Source organism: Chelmon rostratus, chromosome 19 (genome assembly GCF_017976325.1).
Source record: "Chelmon rostratus isolate fCheRos1 chromosome 19, fCheRos1.pri, whole genome shotgun sequence".
Lineage (NCBI taxonomy): Eukaryota > Metazoa > Chordata > Actinopteri > Chaetodontiformes > Chaetodontidae > Chelmon > Chelmon rostratus.
Window position 1 is genome coordinate 22334880 of NC_055676.1, and position 16642 is coordinate 22351521.

Consider the following 16642-nt stretch of genomic DNA (forward strand, 5'->3'; position numbering starts at 1 on the left):
AACGTCAGTTGTATTTTATTGCCTGACAATCGCACCTTACAATCAACGCATCACCCTTTGTACAGTTTTTCCGGTACGCGCTTGGAGAGCTTTTACGCGCAAGAGAAACTGCTTTGTTTACTTGTAAATCTTCTTTGGGAAGGCTGCGGAGGAGGAAGCCTGTGAGCCGTGCGCGCGCCGCGTCTGACGCACCTATTGTTTTTAAGAGGCACGAGAGCACAGGTGAGTAGCTGACACCTGGAGCCGGACTACCGCGGAGTCTCAGACCTTCAGTTCGCGTGCGGTACAGTAACAACATGAGCAAAACCAAGAACAAAAGCGACAACAAGACGGAAAAAGCTTTGGCTGCGGAGAAGGAGCAGTTCGGCAAACAACAGGTTAGTCATCCATTTTTTCAAAGTTAAACAGTTTCATGGCTCCGTGAGGATCATTTGTTCATCTAATAGTGATGCGTTGTTGTTACATCCAATGACTTTTATATGATTAGATTTTATTCGGCGCACTGCCAGAATATTAAATATGAAGATAAAACCAACATTCAAAGTTTAATATTTCAGTGAAATTACTGCAAGCTTTTATACTTCTTTTGAGTAAGCTTGAAGTCAACCTGTGGCCGCTGCCGTAAATCCACCTTCGGGCACCTTTTGGTTTTTATCTAGAAGTCTTATCTGATACCTGTCCGGCAGCTGAACTGTTCTCACCCGGTTCAGTCCTGATGTCTGTTGTCTCATTTCTTTCAGCTCCACAGCATCAGCAAAATTGTCACCGCCGCTGAAACACCGCCCAAAGAGAAATATGTGCGCAGTATCCTTTTTTCTACATTTACCAGCAGGTTTCCTGCTTTAAAGGCGACGTGAGAATATTTACTGACAGATACTTTAACAGGCTACAACCATGATGCGGGTTTATGTGTTTTATAATGTGCCATGTTTGTTAAATGTGCCAGAATTCTTTTATTTCCTAATTAGATAAACACAAAAAACAGCTGAGGCTGCTGAGACTCATTAGTTTGCAGATATTAGTCTGAAATTAGTGTTGGACAAATCAAGATGTTCACCTGATGATGGCGCTAGATTTAAAGTGAAGGGATCATCAAAATGATCACAAAGATGATCCTGAGAAGCACAGGAGAGTGGGCCCCCCAACCTTCAATCCATCCAACAGTGGTATAAACTTCTCTCTAAGCCATCATTTTATTCATAGGGCTCAATAATACAAATCACATATTAACAACCCCCCCAAAAACCTGGAACAAGTGAAAGACAATGCAAGAAGCTGCAGGAAGGCCAACAGAGGACGGGCCCATGTCCATCCCAGGACGGACGGACAGGAAATAGATGTCATGTGTACAGAACAGAACAGAACAGTTAAATTACATTGTGAACAATCAGGAAGACAAAATCATAGACGCAAGCAGCTTCAGGTGTCTCCAAACAGGCCTGAGCCACACAACCTCCGCCATGAACAGCTGTCAGAGGCGGAGGGATACAGGAAGCATGAAAGTGGTGACAAAGTCAGTCAGATTCATCCGCAGAGGATTTTTAATGTCTGCACAAACTTTCATGACAATGTGTCCAATAGTTGTTGAGATATTTCAAAGTGATGGACATGGTCATTAGTATTCTGGAGTTTCCTTGACAGCTGTGAAGATGTCATCCTGGGAACACATAAGGAGGGTGGAGCTACCACCTTCTGGTCCTACATCCTGAACCTGCCTCTGTCCAGCAACTCCATGATCAGCTGGAAGTTCTGCTACCTGCTGCACAAAGTCCTGCGTGGCGGACACAGAAACGTGAGCTCTAACACCTGCAGCAGCTTCACTCAGTCCTCTTCTTCACCTCCGTTTTCTGTCCTCCGTCATGTTGGTTACGTGTAATCTCTCTGGTTTCTGTCCGACCTGCAGGCCGTGAGAGATTCTCACAGATACTGTCGCAACGTCAAAGATATGGGCGTTCTCTGGGTGAGTAGCTGTGATGGACGAAGTGAAAGTGCTAACACAACAATGTACAAATACTCTATTACAAGTAAAAGACCTGATTCAAATTCCTCTGCCGTAAAAATACAGAAGTATCAGCAGTAAAAGTACTCGTTCTGTAGTAAAAAGTCTCTTGTGACTGATCTCTGATTCTATGAGACATTATTAGATTGTTCATACTGAAGCATCGATGTTAGAGCAGCATTTTACTGTTGGAGCTGCTGCAGGTGGACCTGCTGTCAACTACGTCATATACAGTGAGCTAGTTTAACCAGTGGTTCCCAACCTTGGGGTTGGGCCCCTCCAAAGGGTCACCAGAGAAATCTGAGGGGTCATGAGATGATCGATGGTGAAGGGAAAAAAAAAAAAAACACCAACAAGGTTCTGATATATTTTAAGATTTCCATCTTTTCCCTTCATGAAATATTGGATAATTTTTACTCTCTGAGCCTCAAGCTGTGACTTACATGAAGCCACGAGAGAAGTTTTGAGGTGAAATGTGTCACAGGACAAAGAGGTTGGAAACCACTGGTTTAATCTTAAATGGGTTGTTTTTATCATGTAAAGTCTTAATTTGAAAAGTGACCTTTAACTCTAACTGTCAGATAAATGAAGTGGAGCGAAAACACAACATTTGCCCCTCAGTTGCTGTGGAATTGAAGTATAAAGTAGCAGAAAATTGAAATATTCAAGTAAAGTGCAAGTACCTGAAAATTGTTCCCATTATAGTACTTGAGTAAACATACTTAGTTACTTTCCCCCACTGATATTAATGTTACATTTGGATTACTCCATGATTTACCCCTTCACAAGTTACTGTAATATTACTGAGTACAAGCCTGCAGAATCTGTTTGTTAGAATTCCTTTATTATAAGTTGAGACCTGTTTGGATTTTTTACATTTTCTCTTTCGATTTTGTGTCGTGCAAACAAACAAACAAACAAACAAACGGATGACAACTTGCTGCATATCTTAAAATTCTTCTCCAGGGAAACTTGCACGATCGATACGGCCACATTGTCGCCTTGTCTGCCAAATTCCTCTGCCTCAAAATGGAATTTCATGCAAAGGTAACACATAAATATTTGCTTCATGGCTCAAACATGAAATATTACTCACTCAGAATGATGAGACTGAAAAAATCAACGTTTCTCCGCAGCACAAGGTGATCCCGGGCAACCTGGAGGCCAGCGACGAGACTTTGGAGAGGGAGGCAGGAAACGACATGACGAACGTGTAAGTTTCCCACCCACCCACAGCGATGAGCTCTTGGTCCTGAAACCTGCAGTTTAATGTGCTTCATGAACACGTTTTTTTAATGTATTGCAGGTTAGATATGACACAGGAACTGCTGGATTACCTGGATGCTGGACTGAAGATGTCTGAGACAGGTGAGACCAGGGGAAGTCAGTCTCTCTGCATATCCACATGTTCTTTTTGATATTTGATGGCAAAACCATCTTGAAAGTAATGTTTGACATTGTCATTAGTGGCCTATTGGTGGGATTTATATTTTTGTTGTTGTTGTTATAATCCCATGAAAAGACCAAAATCAATAATGTGTTAGTGCGTCTCTCACTGACTCCTGACCCCGTCTGCAGCTCCAAGCCTGTTTGTTCCTGCTGAAGACATAAATCTTCATAAATGTCTCATCAATAATTATTTTCATTTTCTAACAAGACTCAGTAATTTCCTAAAACAGCCGGTCGCTCTAGTTTTTATTAAACGTTACTCAAACAGGAGGAAATGGTTCACTTGTTTGGGACTATTTTCAGCGGCGGATTAATCCCCGTTTGGTGCTGTAGTATTTATTTGTGGCAGCAGGACGTTGTAGCTGGGATTGAACATAAGACATATCAGGCTTTGGATACACACACCAGACTTCTCTCTGATTTGATGTTGATGTTTTTTCTCATCAGTTCTGCGTCAGTTGGACGCCAATGGGGCCAAATCCAACACTCCAGCTGGACAGTGCAGATTGACGCCTCTGATACCCCTCATACTGGACTGCAGCTTCCTCTACCACTTCTCAGTCCGGCTGATGTTCAAACTCCACAGCCGTGAGTGTCGTACAAATCTGTTTTCATTCGATCAAACCTAGCTGCGTCAGATCAAACCTCAACTCCACCATGTCGTCTGGATTGTAGGCATTGCTCCAGATGTTCTTCTGGGACATCGAGAGCGCTTCCGTGACCTCTTTACGAGGTAGGTTATCAGAGCTGCTTGGCAAAAACACATTTTTATACCTCTTATTGCTTCTGTCAGTGACGGAATTGTGTCCTCCTGCAGCCTCACGCAGTTCTTCGACAGAGCCAGAGAAATGGAGTTCTTTAAAAGCATCATCCAGATCCCAGATCTCCCAGACGTAAGTGGCAGTTTGGGAGTTTCATTCAGTGTGTCCACATGTTCACTGCTGTTCACCTGCAACAAAAGCTTTATTCAGTTCAGTCAGACGGCAGAGAGGACGAGGACGTACTTGTGAATGGTCTTTCATGCTTTTAGGTGTAGAAAGTCCTCTTTATAAATACAGTAGATGTTAGTTTGTATGAAAGGTTTGCAAAAAAAGTCATTTTTGTACACGGAGAGCAAAAGGCAGCACAATAGTTCAACCAGACTGACAGGTGTGTTGCGAAGCAGAGCGGTTTTTAAAGGTCCAGTTTGCAGGATTTCATATGATTTATAGGAAGAAGTGAAATTCAATATTAATAATAGTGTTGTCATTAATGTATAATCACCTGAAAATCAGAATTATTGTGTTTTTGTTACCTAAGAATGAGATCTTTATATCTATAGAGAGAGCTGGGGTGGATCCCATTTCTCAAAATTGCATCCTCGTTTCCCTCACTTGCGTCTTTTCCTTGCGTCTTAGTCCCGCCCACCAGGGATGCAAGGAAACCACGCAAGGAGAGAAGAAACGAGGAAATATGTTTTATGAGAATTGAGACGTCCTTTCCTCTGAAGTGTCACGTGAAGCGACGTCTGTTTCTGATGACGCGACACAGCTGGACCTGCTGCAGTTATTGTTAAAAAGTCTCCAGCACTAGCAAATAAATATGAAACACTTTTATTAACACACATGAGAATTAATGAGTTCATTCTTGGCTGGACGCCTCTTCCAGGTGAACAGGTGTCATTTTCTGACCTGAACTTTATCAGCCTCGCTGTGTCTTCTGTCCCGTTCAATGAGACACATTTCAGACCAATGAAGGCAAACCGACAAACCATGAAACACATTATTTCACTCAGATGACACGCAGAACGAGTGACGAGAGGCCGATGTGTTAGTGTTAGAACAGGTTGTAGATTAAAGACTGCTGAGTGGAGACAAAACTGAAGACAGATGTTTTAATGTCTGACGCTGAACGCGACTGCGCGACTTTTATTCATCAGTAGAAATAACAGCGGTAAACCAAACTCTGTCTCCAGCTACGTCTCTCTCAGGTCTGGGAGGTCCCGTCTCTTCTCCACCTTTGACATGATTTCTCTGATCTCTCTGTAAAGAAATAAGTTTTCCTGCCTGCCGGCCTGCGCACATTGAGAGGCAGTTGCTAGGCAACGTACGTGTTTTACTTTCAGAGCCGCTGCGCAGTGAGAGCGATGACAGACGAGAGTAGGCTCATTTTAAATCAATACATATGTTTTAATCACTATTTTGTGTCACTTTATATTGAATGCTTTAGTAGTGAGCAGAGTTCAAAGCGGGATAATAGTGAGCAGGTTCCTGTCGTCCCTGCTCACTATACATCATCTCTTACGTGATTGAAACATGACGGATCCTCATGTTCTTTGGAGAACGTAGCGTTGTTTGGCTCATCTGAATTACAGCCATTCACTGCAGGATACTGACACTAGCGCACTTTCTCCTCCACCTCGTTCAAACGTGCCAGCTGTGGGGGCGGAGTCTTCATACCGTTCAGTTGACAGACTTCCGGGTAGGATGCACTGATGTATCCTCGCTCATAGCTCCTCCGAGGGCCCTCATCGCTCCTCGATCCTCACTCCTCAGAGCCGCAATTTTCGCTTTGGGATATGTGGCAGACCAGAAGTACTTCCGAGCGAGGAGCGAGGAGCGAGGAAACGACAATTTTGAGAAATGAGATCCACCCCTGGTCCTTTTCCACAGAGTCCGCCATGTTTCTACAGAAGCCCAGAGCGGACAAACCTAACACTGACCCCAGAGAGGGACTTTCACAGTTTTCACATTTTTCATGGCTGCTGTAGGGGAGGGTGAGGCGAGGGGTGTACAGCTGGTTGCACTCTGCAACCTCACCACTAGATGGCTCTAAATCCCACACACTGGTCCTTTAAAACTTCAAAATAGAAACAAAAGGTTAGTCAAGGGTTAGTGTGGATGGAACAACATGCTAACTAATTTAAAAATGTAGTCACTGAGTTATTCTTCTTTTGGGGCCAGAACTATTTCAAATGCAGATAATATGGTTTGTGTTCACTGTTTTTATCCGTGTTAAAATGTTCATTATTGAAGGAAAGAAGAAAAGCATCAATATGACAGGTGACTTTCAAACTTTTGAGCGGTCTTGTATATACATTTATTTTGTCATCCATCAAGCACACCTTTTTTATTTAATATAACCCCTCAGGCTCCTCCAAACTTCCTTCGCGCTGCCGCCCTGGGTGAATATAAGAGGCCAGTGGTGGTGATCCCGAACGAGGAGCGTCAGGAGGAGGAGGAGGTGGAGCCGCAGGCGGAGGTTCGGGAGGCGCCGCAGATGCCACAGGTACGCTTTCATACGAGTCAAAAGATAAATAGTGTTTTCCACCTTGTTTCCTGGCACCACGGCTAACACTCAGTGTGTCGTCATGGCAGTATTATTTGCTCAGCCAAATGGGAGCAGCCGATGCTTCGCTTGGCCAGAGAGAAGCAGAAAACGACAGTCTGAAGAGAGAGCTAGAGGTGCTCAAACCAGAGCTACAGCTCATCAAGACCGAGGTAAGGAGGGCATCCTGGTGGTGGAGTGGCTTGACATCCTGAACCACACGTCACCATGTAGCTGTGCACGATTTCCTGTTGTTTACCACACATTTCCAGCGTGAACCGGTCAATAAAGGTGAAACAGACCCCCTTGTTCCTCCTCTCCTCAGGCTCAGAGGTGTGTGACTGAGTTAAAGGCTCAGGTGAATCGTCTGGAGGCCGAGGCCGAGGAGCAGCGCACCCACAAACAGATGGCTATGGTGGAGAACGAACACCTGCGGATGGAGGTGGAAGCTCTGCGGAGCGCTAACGTGGCCAGTGTCGGGGCTCAGATCGGATTCAAGGAGGCAGACAGTAAGTGGGCAGATCTGGTGAAACAGCCAAACGAATGTTTCTGAGTCTCACTGAGTAACTGTGTCCTCTTCGTCCCGTCGTCTCCACGCAGCTCGAGCTCAGGCAGCGGAGCTTCGTTTCGCTCAGCTCAAAGAGAGGCACGCCGAGCTGATCACCAGCCACGCTGACCTAATGAAGAAGGTAAACTGCCCCATCGCCGGCGTTTCTTTCCCGCTCCTCAAGGAGAAGTTCGATGTTTTGGGAAATACTTCTCATCACTTTCACGCCGAGAGTTAGGCGAGAAAATCGATATCTCTCTCTGATCTGTTCAGAAAGTCTGAAGCTACAGCCAGCAGCCAGTTAGCTTAGCACGAAGACTGGAAGTAGGTGGAAACAGCTAGCCTGACTCTCACAAAAGGAAGTCACAACACATAAACACCCCGTAAAACTGCAGCCTGAACAAATATTTATAACACCCCAGCACTTCAGAGGTGCTGATTGGTTGATACTTTAGCCATATTTCCAGTCTTTATGCTAAGCTAAAATATTTTAAAATTTACCAAACAGACATGAGAGTGGTATCAATCTTCTCATCTAACGCTGGCCAAGAACGTGGAGTATTTCTCAAAGTGTTTAAATGTTTGCTAACGCGAGTTGTTTGCTGTGTGTTGGTGCAGAACGCAGACACAGTGAAGATCCTGTCCAGTACAAAACAAGGCCAAGAAGATCTGCTGCGAGCCAAACAGCAGCTGGAAAACGAGCTGGAAAGTCTGCGACGGGAGAAAATAAACGCGGTGAGACGTCGTCATTATCTGTCCCATAACCACTGAACAACACCGCGGAACGTTATCCGTCTCTCCCAGAAAACCCGTGTGTTGACAGACAGAGACTGTCGGGAATATTTACCTGGTGTCTTCTCTCCCAATCAGATGAATCAGCAGCAGCAGGTTCAACACCTGAACCAGGAACTACTGGAGCAAAGAGCAGAGCTGGCTGCCCTCCGCAGCACCCTGGACAGTAAAGAGATGGTGAGACTGCTGTATTAGAGTATTAAAGATACAATGACTCAGCATTATAGGTGGAAATCACAAGTCAGTAGTGTGGTCGCATTTTTACCTGAGCTAAGCGGCTATTGTACTACAACAGTGAGTAATTGCATCACCTTTCAGAGACACCGCCATACTAACAACAGCAAGTGAACGCAGCACCAGTCAAAGGCGCTTCCATTCACTGTTCTAAGATATTTCCATACAAACAACAGCAAGTGAATGCATCACCTTTCAGAAACACTACCACATTAACACCAGGGATCGATATTTAGAGAAATGGCGGTGCAGCTGTGTTGTAAAGGAAAGCAGTAATTTCCTGAATGTTGCTGCATGTGTGAATAGCTGACATGACCCGTGGTATCTGAAAAGTTATTCCATTAATCTACAGGGAACTATGTGTGAAAGGGGCAGTGAACGCATCATGGTATTAACATGGAAGTATAAACTTAAAATGGAAGAAGAAATACCTTGAATATGTTTTAGGTAGAGTAAATGTACTCGCAGCGGTTTCTTTCCACCACTGTGCTAATCACAGAGGGAACAGGACCGGTATCCTCCTTCAGGTCTTATCACGACGCCTTTCATTCATTCCTGTTTCTGGCTCTTCGTCTCCAGGAGGGGTCTCAGGCAAGCAGCAGCCTGGCAGCTCTGCAGGCCGAGCGGGACGTGCTGCTTCACTCTGCCAGAGAGAAAGACGCTGAGATTTCCTCGCTGAGACAGCAGGCTCAACAGCAGCAGGGCTCTCTGGACCTGGAGAGAGACAGACTGAACCGAGAGCTGGAGGCCCTGAGAGCTCAGCTGCAGCAGCAGGTACCGACCGTCTGAAGACAGTACACAATGCTCGCTTCTGGATCAGGTCTGCTTCCTGTCCCCAGACTCTAAACTACACAGATATGCTCCACATATCTGGGCTTTTCTGTTGACCACGGCCCCCTCAAATCAAAGTTGACTCATATTTCTCGTTGCCTGGTAGCTTGCTGTCTTTTTTTTCCTGTTTATCTGCTTTAATCCAATTTTAGCCTATTTTTATTTTCTTATTTCTTAGTATTTCCCTTTTATGCAGCTTTATACTTCTCCACTACATCTTAGAGGCAAATGTACTTTTTACTCCACTACATTTGTCAGACAGCTTTAGTTACTAGCAACTTTCCTTCCTATCCAGTGAAAACCACATATCTCCAGATGTTTTTGTGATAAACTGAAGGATGAAGTTTTCCTTCATGTCTTGAGAGATCCTCGTCCTTCTTCAGCTAAATAAACTGTTTAAAATGCCTCTTGGATCAGCTGAAAATGCATCGTCACAAAGCTGAAAAGGGGCTGTTTTTCTGAGATACGAGGTTCTCACAGGACAAACATATGATGATCTTATAGAATATGATGCATTGCTGTAGATTGAACCAGCCAACAGGATATAAAGTAGTTCAAGCTCAACCTGAAACATCTACAGCAGTAAAATGCAGCATCCACATGAATGCAGCAGGAATATTAATCCACAAACATCAGATATGATGAGAAACACTGACAGAAACATTTTACTTACTTTTGATACTTCAAATATATTCTGCTGATAATACGTCCATACTCTTACTTGGGTGAAGGATCTGAGTACTTCTTCCACCGCTGGTTATAATTAAACGTGTCTTCCTGTAGCTCACCATCAATGCAGAGCAGAAGTTAGAGATCGACCGGCTGAGACGGGAGCTGGACTCAACACGAGCAGAACTGGCTCGAGCGAACGGCGCCCTGCAGAGCAAAGAAATGGTGGGAAAATCTCTAGAAACTTCTCTCACATTGTAAAGAAAAGCCTTGTGACATGTCAAACGCTGACCCGTGTCTGGATCCTCAGAGTGGCTCCCAGCTGAGCAGCACCCTGGCTGGGCTGCAGGCGGAGAGGGAGGTGCTGCGGCGCTCGGTGAGGGACCAGGAGGCTGAGCTGAACTCCCTCAGACAGCAGGCTCAGCTCCACCAGAGCTCCCTGGAGCAGGAGAGGCAGAGGAGCAGCATGGAGCTGGGAAGCCTGCACGCTCAGCTACAGCAACAGGTGCTGCGCTGCGGCTACGCCTGCACGGTGAAGCTGTTATTCATCTCATAGCGGTTAGTTACTGATGAATGTGTGTGTGTGTGTGTTAAATCAGGCCTGTCGGGAAGGTGAGCTGACCCAGAAGCTGCAGGAGGAGCAGTTCTGTCTGCTGCAGTGTGCTGTTGTGGAGGCTGAGGGCATCATACTGGACGCTGTGGCCAAACTGGATGACCCCATACATGTCTGCTGCATCAGCTCACCTGGTAAAACCGCTTTCATTTCTCACCCTCCAAAAAAAAACACATTCAATACACTGAATCTAATCAAAGCTGCAGCTTTAAATATTGATTGTTTTTATTGCCAATCAATCATTTATTATTTTTTAATCATTTTTTCGTCTGTAAAATGTCCCCAGAGCCTGGTTTGAAGTCTTTAAATTGGTTGTTTTGTCTGAGTAACAAGAACATTACTTAATAAAATGAATTAATTAATGAAAACTTAATACTAATCCAAAATTGAGCAAGAAGGTGGAGCATGGGTGGAGGTGAGACGGGCCAATGAAGCCTGGTTGCTGAAACCTAGCAGCTAGCTGTCACTCAAAGCGACCAAGTCCATCATTATGCATGACTTTAAGCCTTGATATGATTTAAATTAGTGATTCATATACAAATTCACCTCCGCACAGTCATGAACAGAGAAAAACTGTTGTTTGTTTAATATGGGGGTCTATGGGCATTGACTTACTTTTGGAGCCGGCCTCAAGTGGCCATTTGAGGAACTGCAGTTTTTGCCTCTACCTCATTAGCTTCATTGTCCAGACCGACGAGGTAGACTGCTGCTTGATTCGTATGCCAACCTCCACTTCTGGCCTCACAGGAGGAGTCACAGCTGTCGACAAATTCACCAATAAACACTTAAAAATATGCTTATTTCTACTGAAAACTACATTACAGTGTGTTATAAACCATTTATTAAATGTTTCTGTACTGCTAATTAATGCTAAATAGGTGAGGTTAAAGTAAAGTTGTAAGTTGCAGTTTTGCTTCCTGTTTTTCAGATTATTTGGTGAATCGAGCAGAAATCACTCTCAGTTCTATAGACAAAATGCAGCAGAGCCACCTGGTCTATCTGGGAAACAGGAACGGTAAGTGTGTGTGTGTGTGTGTGTGTGTTCAGGTCTGAAGATGGAGTAGCTGATGAGTGTTTCTAATGCCCCTCTACTCTTTTTAGATGCCAGTGGTTTGTTGAGAGCGGTCACTCAGTTTTCCCACCTCGCCGCCGACACCATCGTCAACGGATCAGCAACATCGCACTCTGCTCCGACCGACCAGGCCGACCGTGAGAGACACACATGCACGCTGTAACCATGAGGGAGAAACATTGAACGCATCACGCACAAACAGAAAACATTCCCTCCTGTTGCTTTGTCTCATGCAGGTTTGACTGACAGCTGCCGGGACTGTGCAAACAGCTGCCTCCAGTTCTTGAAGGATCTGAAGCTTCAGGCCAGTTTGCAGAGAGCAGATCCGTCTGCGGTGCGCTACACTGTCCAACGTATCCTCGCCTTGGGACAGGTGAGACAGGTTTCATCTCTATCAGAGAAACAAGACTAAAGGGTCAGACCAAAATCAAGCACCACCCAACTCGCACTACATCATTCTCCGAGCGTTCAGTGCTGCGGTGTGTTCAGGTGCACCCTCGCTGGATTCTGTGTGGCTGTACTCTAAAAGAGTGTGCAGCCATGCTAGCAGCGCAAGCTGTGCAGCAGCGCTTTGAGCTAAATGCTAACATCAGCATGCTAACATACTCAATGACCAGGTGTGACTGTGTTGATGTGTAGCAGTTATAGTGTTTGCCATGGTCACCATCTCAGTATAGCATGTTAGCATGTTAGCATGTTAGCATGTTAGCTCAGTGAAAGAGTTCAACGTCTCCGTTCTCGCTGCTGTAGCTCTGATGTGTCCTGACTCTGCGATTTGTGTTCAGGATTTACGTCCAAAAGGTCGGGATGTGCTGAAAGAAGAGCTGGGATACGTGGTGGATAAAGAGATGATCGCGACGTCGACCGCCATTGAGGAGGCAGTGCTGCGAATGGACGTAAGGACACACATGACGTTGGATAAACCTGCACCACGCCTTCACCTGGTGATGCTTAACATTTCTGTTTCGATTGTTGTTTCCCAGGAGATACTGAACCAGGCAAAGAGAGACACCAGTGGCATTAAGCTGGAGGTCAACCAGAGGTAAGAAGAATTCTGCATCACCCTAAAATCGCTTGTTTTCTACTCTTCTCTCTTTCTTACCTGCAATCTGTGTAATTTTTATTTCCTGTCTCACGGCAGCATCCTGGGATCCTGTTCAGACCTGATGAAGGTGAGAAGTGCGTCTACTGTCGGATACAGTATGTTTCTGTGAACTCGGGGTTGATTTTCACTCAGTGTTTCTTCTGCTCGGCTCTTTTCTCTCCAGGCTGTTCACATACTGGTGACGGCGTCTACCGACCTGCAGAAAGACATTGTGGAAGGAGGCAGAGTGAGTAGATGAGACACTGTCAAACATCGCATTACACTATGTTATAGGCTAGCAAAGCAAGCAATAATATAGTGTCGGCAAGCAGCTAACGTTAGCTATGTTTCTGCATTATGAAAAGTGCTTTTCACTGATTGGCCACAGGAAGTGAAAATATCGTTTTCTGCAACAACAGTTTGGTTAGTTTGGACTACCAGAGTAGTTAAAGATCCAGTCTGTAGGATTCAGGGGGGGTCTATTGGCAGAAGTGGAATATAATATTGATTCTTATGTTTACTGTAGAATGAGCTCTTTATTTCTACAGGGGGGGCAGGTCCAGCCATGTTACACCATGTTTCTACGAGAGAGCTCGTAGAGTTCTCGATTTAATTAAATTATAATATGACTAGGCACTATTGTTGCTGGGAAACTCTGACAAAAAGTGTCAATAATTTTATTTACTTAATAAACAATTGCAGGCCTTATTGTCCCTTCTGGTTTTCCGTCATTCTTTGACCGGTATGATCATGGAAAATGTGTCAAACTGAATTTTATTGGTTTTAAAAAGTCTGAAACTTAACGTGAAGAGCTCTGCAGACGCCCTGTGTAAAGACAGAGCAGAAACCACAGTTGAGTGTTGCATGTGTTGACGTGTTTGTGTTTGTTTTTCCGCCTGTAGGGGGCAGCGTCTGTCACAGAATTTTATGCCAAAAACTCTCGCTGGACAGAAGGACTCATCTCCGCCGCCAAAGCCTGCGGCTGGGGCGCCACCCAGCTGCTGTAAGCATCAACACATCAGTACAAACACAGTTATTCGTTGTCTGATGCTCGTCCTGAATTTCAGACTGCATAACGAGCGCGTTCGCCTCTTTGCTGTCAGGGACTCTGCTGACCGGGTCGTGGGTGAAAACGGTCGATACGAGGAGCTCATCGCCTGCTCACACGAGATCGCTGCGAGCACGGCTCAGCTGGTGGCCGCCTCAAAGGTACAAACGAAGCTTCTCCTGTGAGAAAAGACAGAAAAACAGAAACGGAATTTGCGTGACCTGCTCCTTTAAGAATCCACAGCGTGTCAGTAACGTTTGCTGCTCCTGTGTTTTACAATCATTTCAGGTGAAGGCCGACCGCGGCAACAAGAAGCTGCACACGCTGCAGCAGGCATCGCGACACGTAAACGACATGGCTGCCGTGGTCGTCGCCTCCACCAAACACGGGCAGCAGCAGATCTCAGACCAAGGTGAGAGGAGGAGCTAACAGCAGAGCAGATCACCTGACTCAAGTGACGTCACTTGAGGACACGTCTCTCACTTGTGCAGCTGCCTCTGGAGACACGGGACCGTTTATACGACTTATTTCACATATGCAGTTGTCCTCCCGAAGACCTGGACACAGACTTTAATGTGTAAAATTGGTGGAAATCCCTTTAAATACTTTGACCTGACGGTGGCGCTGGTGTAAACATTAAGCATGTTTAACTCTCAGGTGTGTTTGCAGGTGTGATGGACTTCTCTGGCATGTCTCTGATCAAGCTGAAAACAGAGGAAATGGAGGCTCAGGTGAGGCTCTCGTGTCCCGACATTCATCCTCTGGTTTTGTGTGTTTTCTGTTGATCGAGGCAGCTGACGTGTTCTCCTCCCGGCGTCTCTCAGGTGAAGGTGCTGCAGCTGGAGAACCAGCTGGAGCAGGAGCGAGTCCGCCTGGGGGAGCTGAGGAAGAGGCACTACGAGCTCGGCGGGGCCGGCGACGGCGAGGACGAGGCCGACAGCTTCCCACCGCCGCCGCCGCCCACACTGCTCGACTCCGTGCCGCCACCTCAGTCCTTTTCTCAGACGCAGCCCTACCTGAACACCCAGAGCTTCGCACCATCCAACCCCTTCACCACGGCTCCAACACCATCCACCTCACTGCCTCAGGCTTACACACCGACACACACCTTCTCCCAGACCCAAAGCTACACACCTCCGCAAACCTACACCCCTCCTCAAAGCTACACCCCTCCTCAAACCTACACCCAGACCCAAACCTACACCCCTCCTCAAACCTACACCCCTCCTCAAACCTACACCCCTCCTCAAACCTACACCCCCCAGCCTTACGTCCCAGCTCAGCCCTACACACCAAACCCCACCCAAAGTTACCTGAAGCCTCAGCCGTACTCACTGTCACAGCCTTCGTCACACACCTCCAGCCTCTCCCGGCCTAACTCGCCGTCTCTGCCCCAGACGACCCCGCCGAACAGCACGGAGACCAAACCGGCCTCCAGGAAACCCAACATCTTCACCAAATCTGGAAACTTGCTGAAGAACGCGGTAAGAGCTGCAACCGTGTGCCAGAGCTGCATATTCAACATATACAGCAGATATAATACCTGCGTCTTTTTTTTCTTCATCAATCACAGTTCAAACGAGGTGAAGCAGGAACAGGGGAATCCTGAAGAAGACTGAGGAAGACTCCGACAGAACGAGTGTTAAAGACACTGATTTTAATCTTCAGCCTGGAGGAGCTTAAAAGCATTGTTGTGTTTTTTATCTGTTTTATATGTGATGGATTATTTTCTGTCTTATTTTTGTAATCATACTGAAACCTTTATTGTGTCTCTGCTCGCTGTTTATATCAAGTCTGATTCATTAAAAGTCCTAAAATCACCTGAGGCAGAATGTTTCAGTGATTCTCCTGATTTACACTATTTCCCGTTATGATATTAGCTTCAAATATAAACACGTATGGCACTTTTGATTTATTTAATGTGAATAGTTGCAGTCTGGATTTATGATGGATTATATTAATGTTTAGGTTTGAAGAGAAAAACATGTTATAAAATGAGTTTTATCAGAACAAGCAGCGAAACTAATCAGTGACATCTGGGAACAACTATGAGCCACAGAAAGCTCGTAACTGACACGACACTGATTCCAGATAACACAAACACAGCAGCCACACCACAAACATATGATTATAGAATATGATGCATCGCTGTAGATTAAACCGGCCAACAGTATATAAAGTTGTTCACATGAGCTCAACCTGAAACATCTGCAGCACTAAAATGCAGCATTAATGCAGCAGGAATATTCATCCACTGCACTGTGAGGACTTCTCATACTTACCGAAATACATTCTGCTGATAACAGTTGGATGCTTGGAGTCTGCTTGAACAGTGTTATCAGTGTTCCTCGTGCTGTCATTTATTCTCACAGCGACCTCATCTGTCTGTTATTTCTGTCATGCGCAAAACAAACTGCAGTCTCACCACCATGGAAGGAGCCACTGTTCACTACTATAGGGACCGAAGTGGAGCCGCGTCAAGTTAGAGCGAGGTCAGGTAGAAAAATACCGGAAAAAGATTACAGGACCTTCGAAATACAAGCAAAATACAAGTTGATAAAGAAGGTGTAGTAATCTTCAGAAAGCAGATGTCTGAAACTGACATTAATCTGTAGGCTGTTAAGTCTCCGTGTTTGGAATCAGTCTCATATCTTATCATGTTAAAACACTGAGGCAATACAACTTTATGGGGGCTGATGAGGCTGACAGAATATTATTTGGTTAATATAAAGGATAACAAGCATCCACACTGTGGTTATAGTGCAGGTTAATCTTCGGGATCCTAAACTAACTGACGCACAATGAACGGGAGCTTTTTGAGCAGTGGTTAAGGTAAAAAATACCAATACAGCAAAGTAGAAAAAGTCTTGCAATTTTGTCATTCATTCAAAGTCTTACTAAAGTAAAAGTGCAAAATTATCACCAGCAAAATCCACTTTAAGTACTAAAAGTAAAAGTAGCTATCATGCAGAATGACTCTTTTTAGAAGACTGTGAAT

The 16642-nt window shown here is 45.3% G+C and overlaps 1 protein-coding gene across 1 annotated transcript; it reads left to right on the forward strand.

Annotated features, from left to right (window-relative positions):
* The first annotated feature begins 148 nt into the window (after positions 1-148).
* LOC121622866 (huntingtin-interacting protein 1-related protein-like) lies at positions 149-15464 on the forward strand. The gene is made up of 33 exons (XM_041959905.1): positions 149-377; positions 741-804; positions 1650-1792; positions 1904-1960; positions 2966-3046; positions 3136-3212; positions 3306-3367; positions 3896-4036; positions 4124-4181; positions 4266-4341; positions 6578-6715; positions 6805-6927; positions 7080-7263; positions 7355-7443; positions 7920-8036; positions 8172-8270; positions 8907-9101; positions 9942-10052; positions 10138-10332; positions 10427-10574; positions 11369-11455; positions 11542-11649; positions 11749-11885; positions 12298-12408; positions 12496-12554; positions 12654-12684; positions 12781-12843; positions 13499-13599; positions 13700-13805; positions 13933-14056; positions 14314-14375; positions 14469-15128; positions 15218-15464. The coding sequence occupies exons 1-33, from the start codon at positions 297-299 to the stop codon at positions 15251-15253; spliced, it is 3924 nt and encodes a 1307-aa protein (XP_041815839.1). The 5' UTR covers positions 149-296; the 3' UTR covers positions 15254-15464.
* Positions 15465-16642: the final 1178 nt, after the last annotated feature.

Excerpts from the sequence above, each read along its gene's own strand:
- LOC121622866 (XM_041959905.1), top strand. The coding sequence starts at position 297 with ATGAGCAAAACCAAGAACAAAAGCGACAACAAGACGGAAAAAGCTTTG. Across the intron at positions 6,716-6,804 it reads AGGCGCCGCAGATGCCACAG|TATTATTTGCTCAGCCAAAT; the intron begins GTACGCTTTCAT and ends TCGTCATGGCAG. Across the intron at positions 13,600-13,699 it reads TGGGGCGCCACCCAGCTGCT|GGACTCTGCTGACCGGGTCG; the intron begins GTAAGCATCAAC and ends CTTTGCTGTCAG.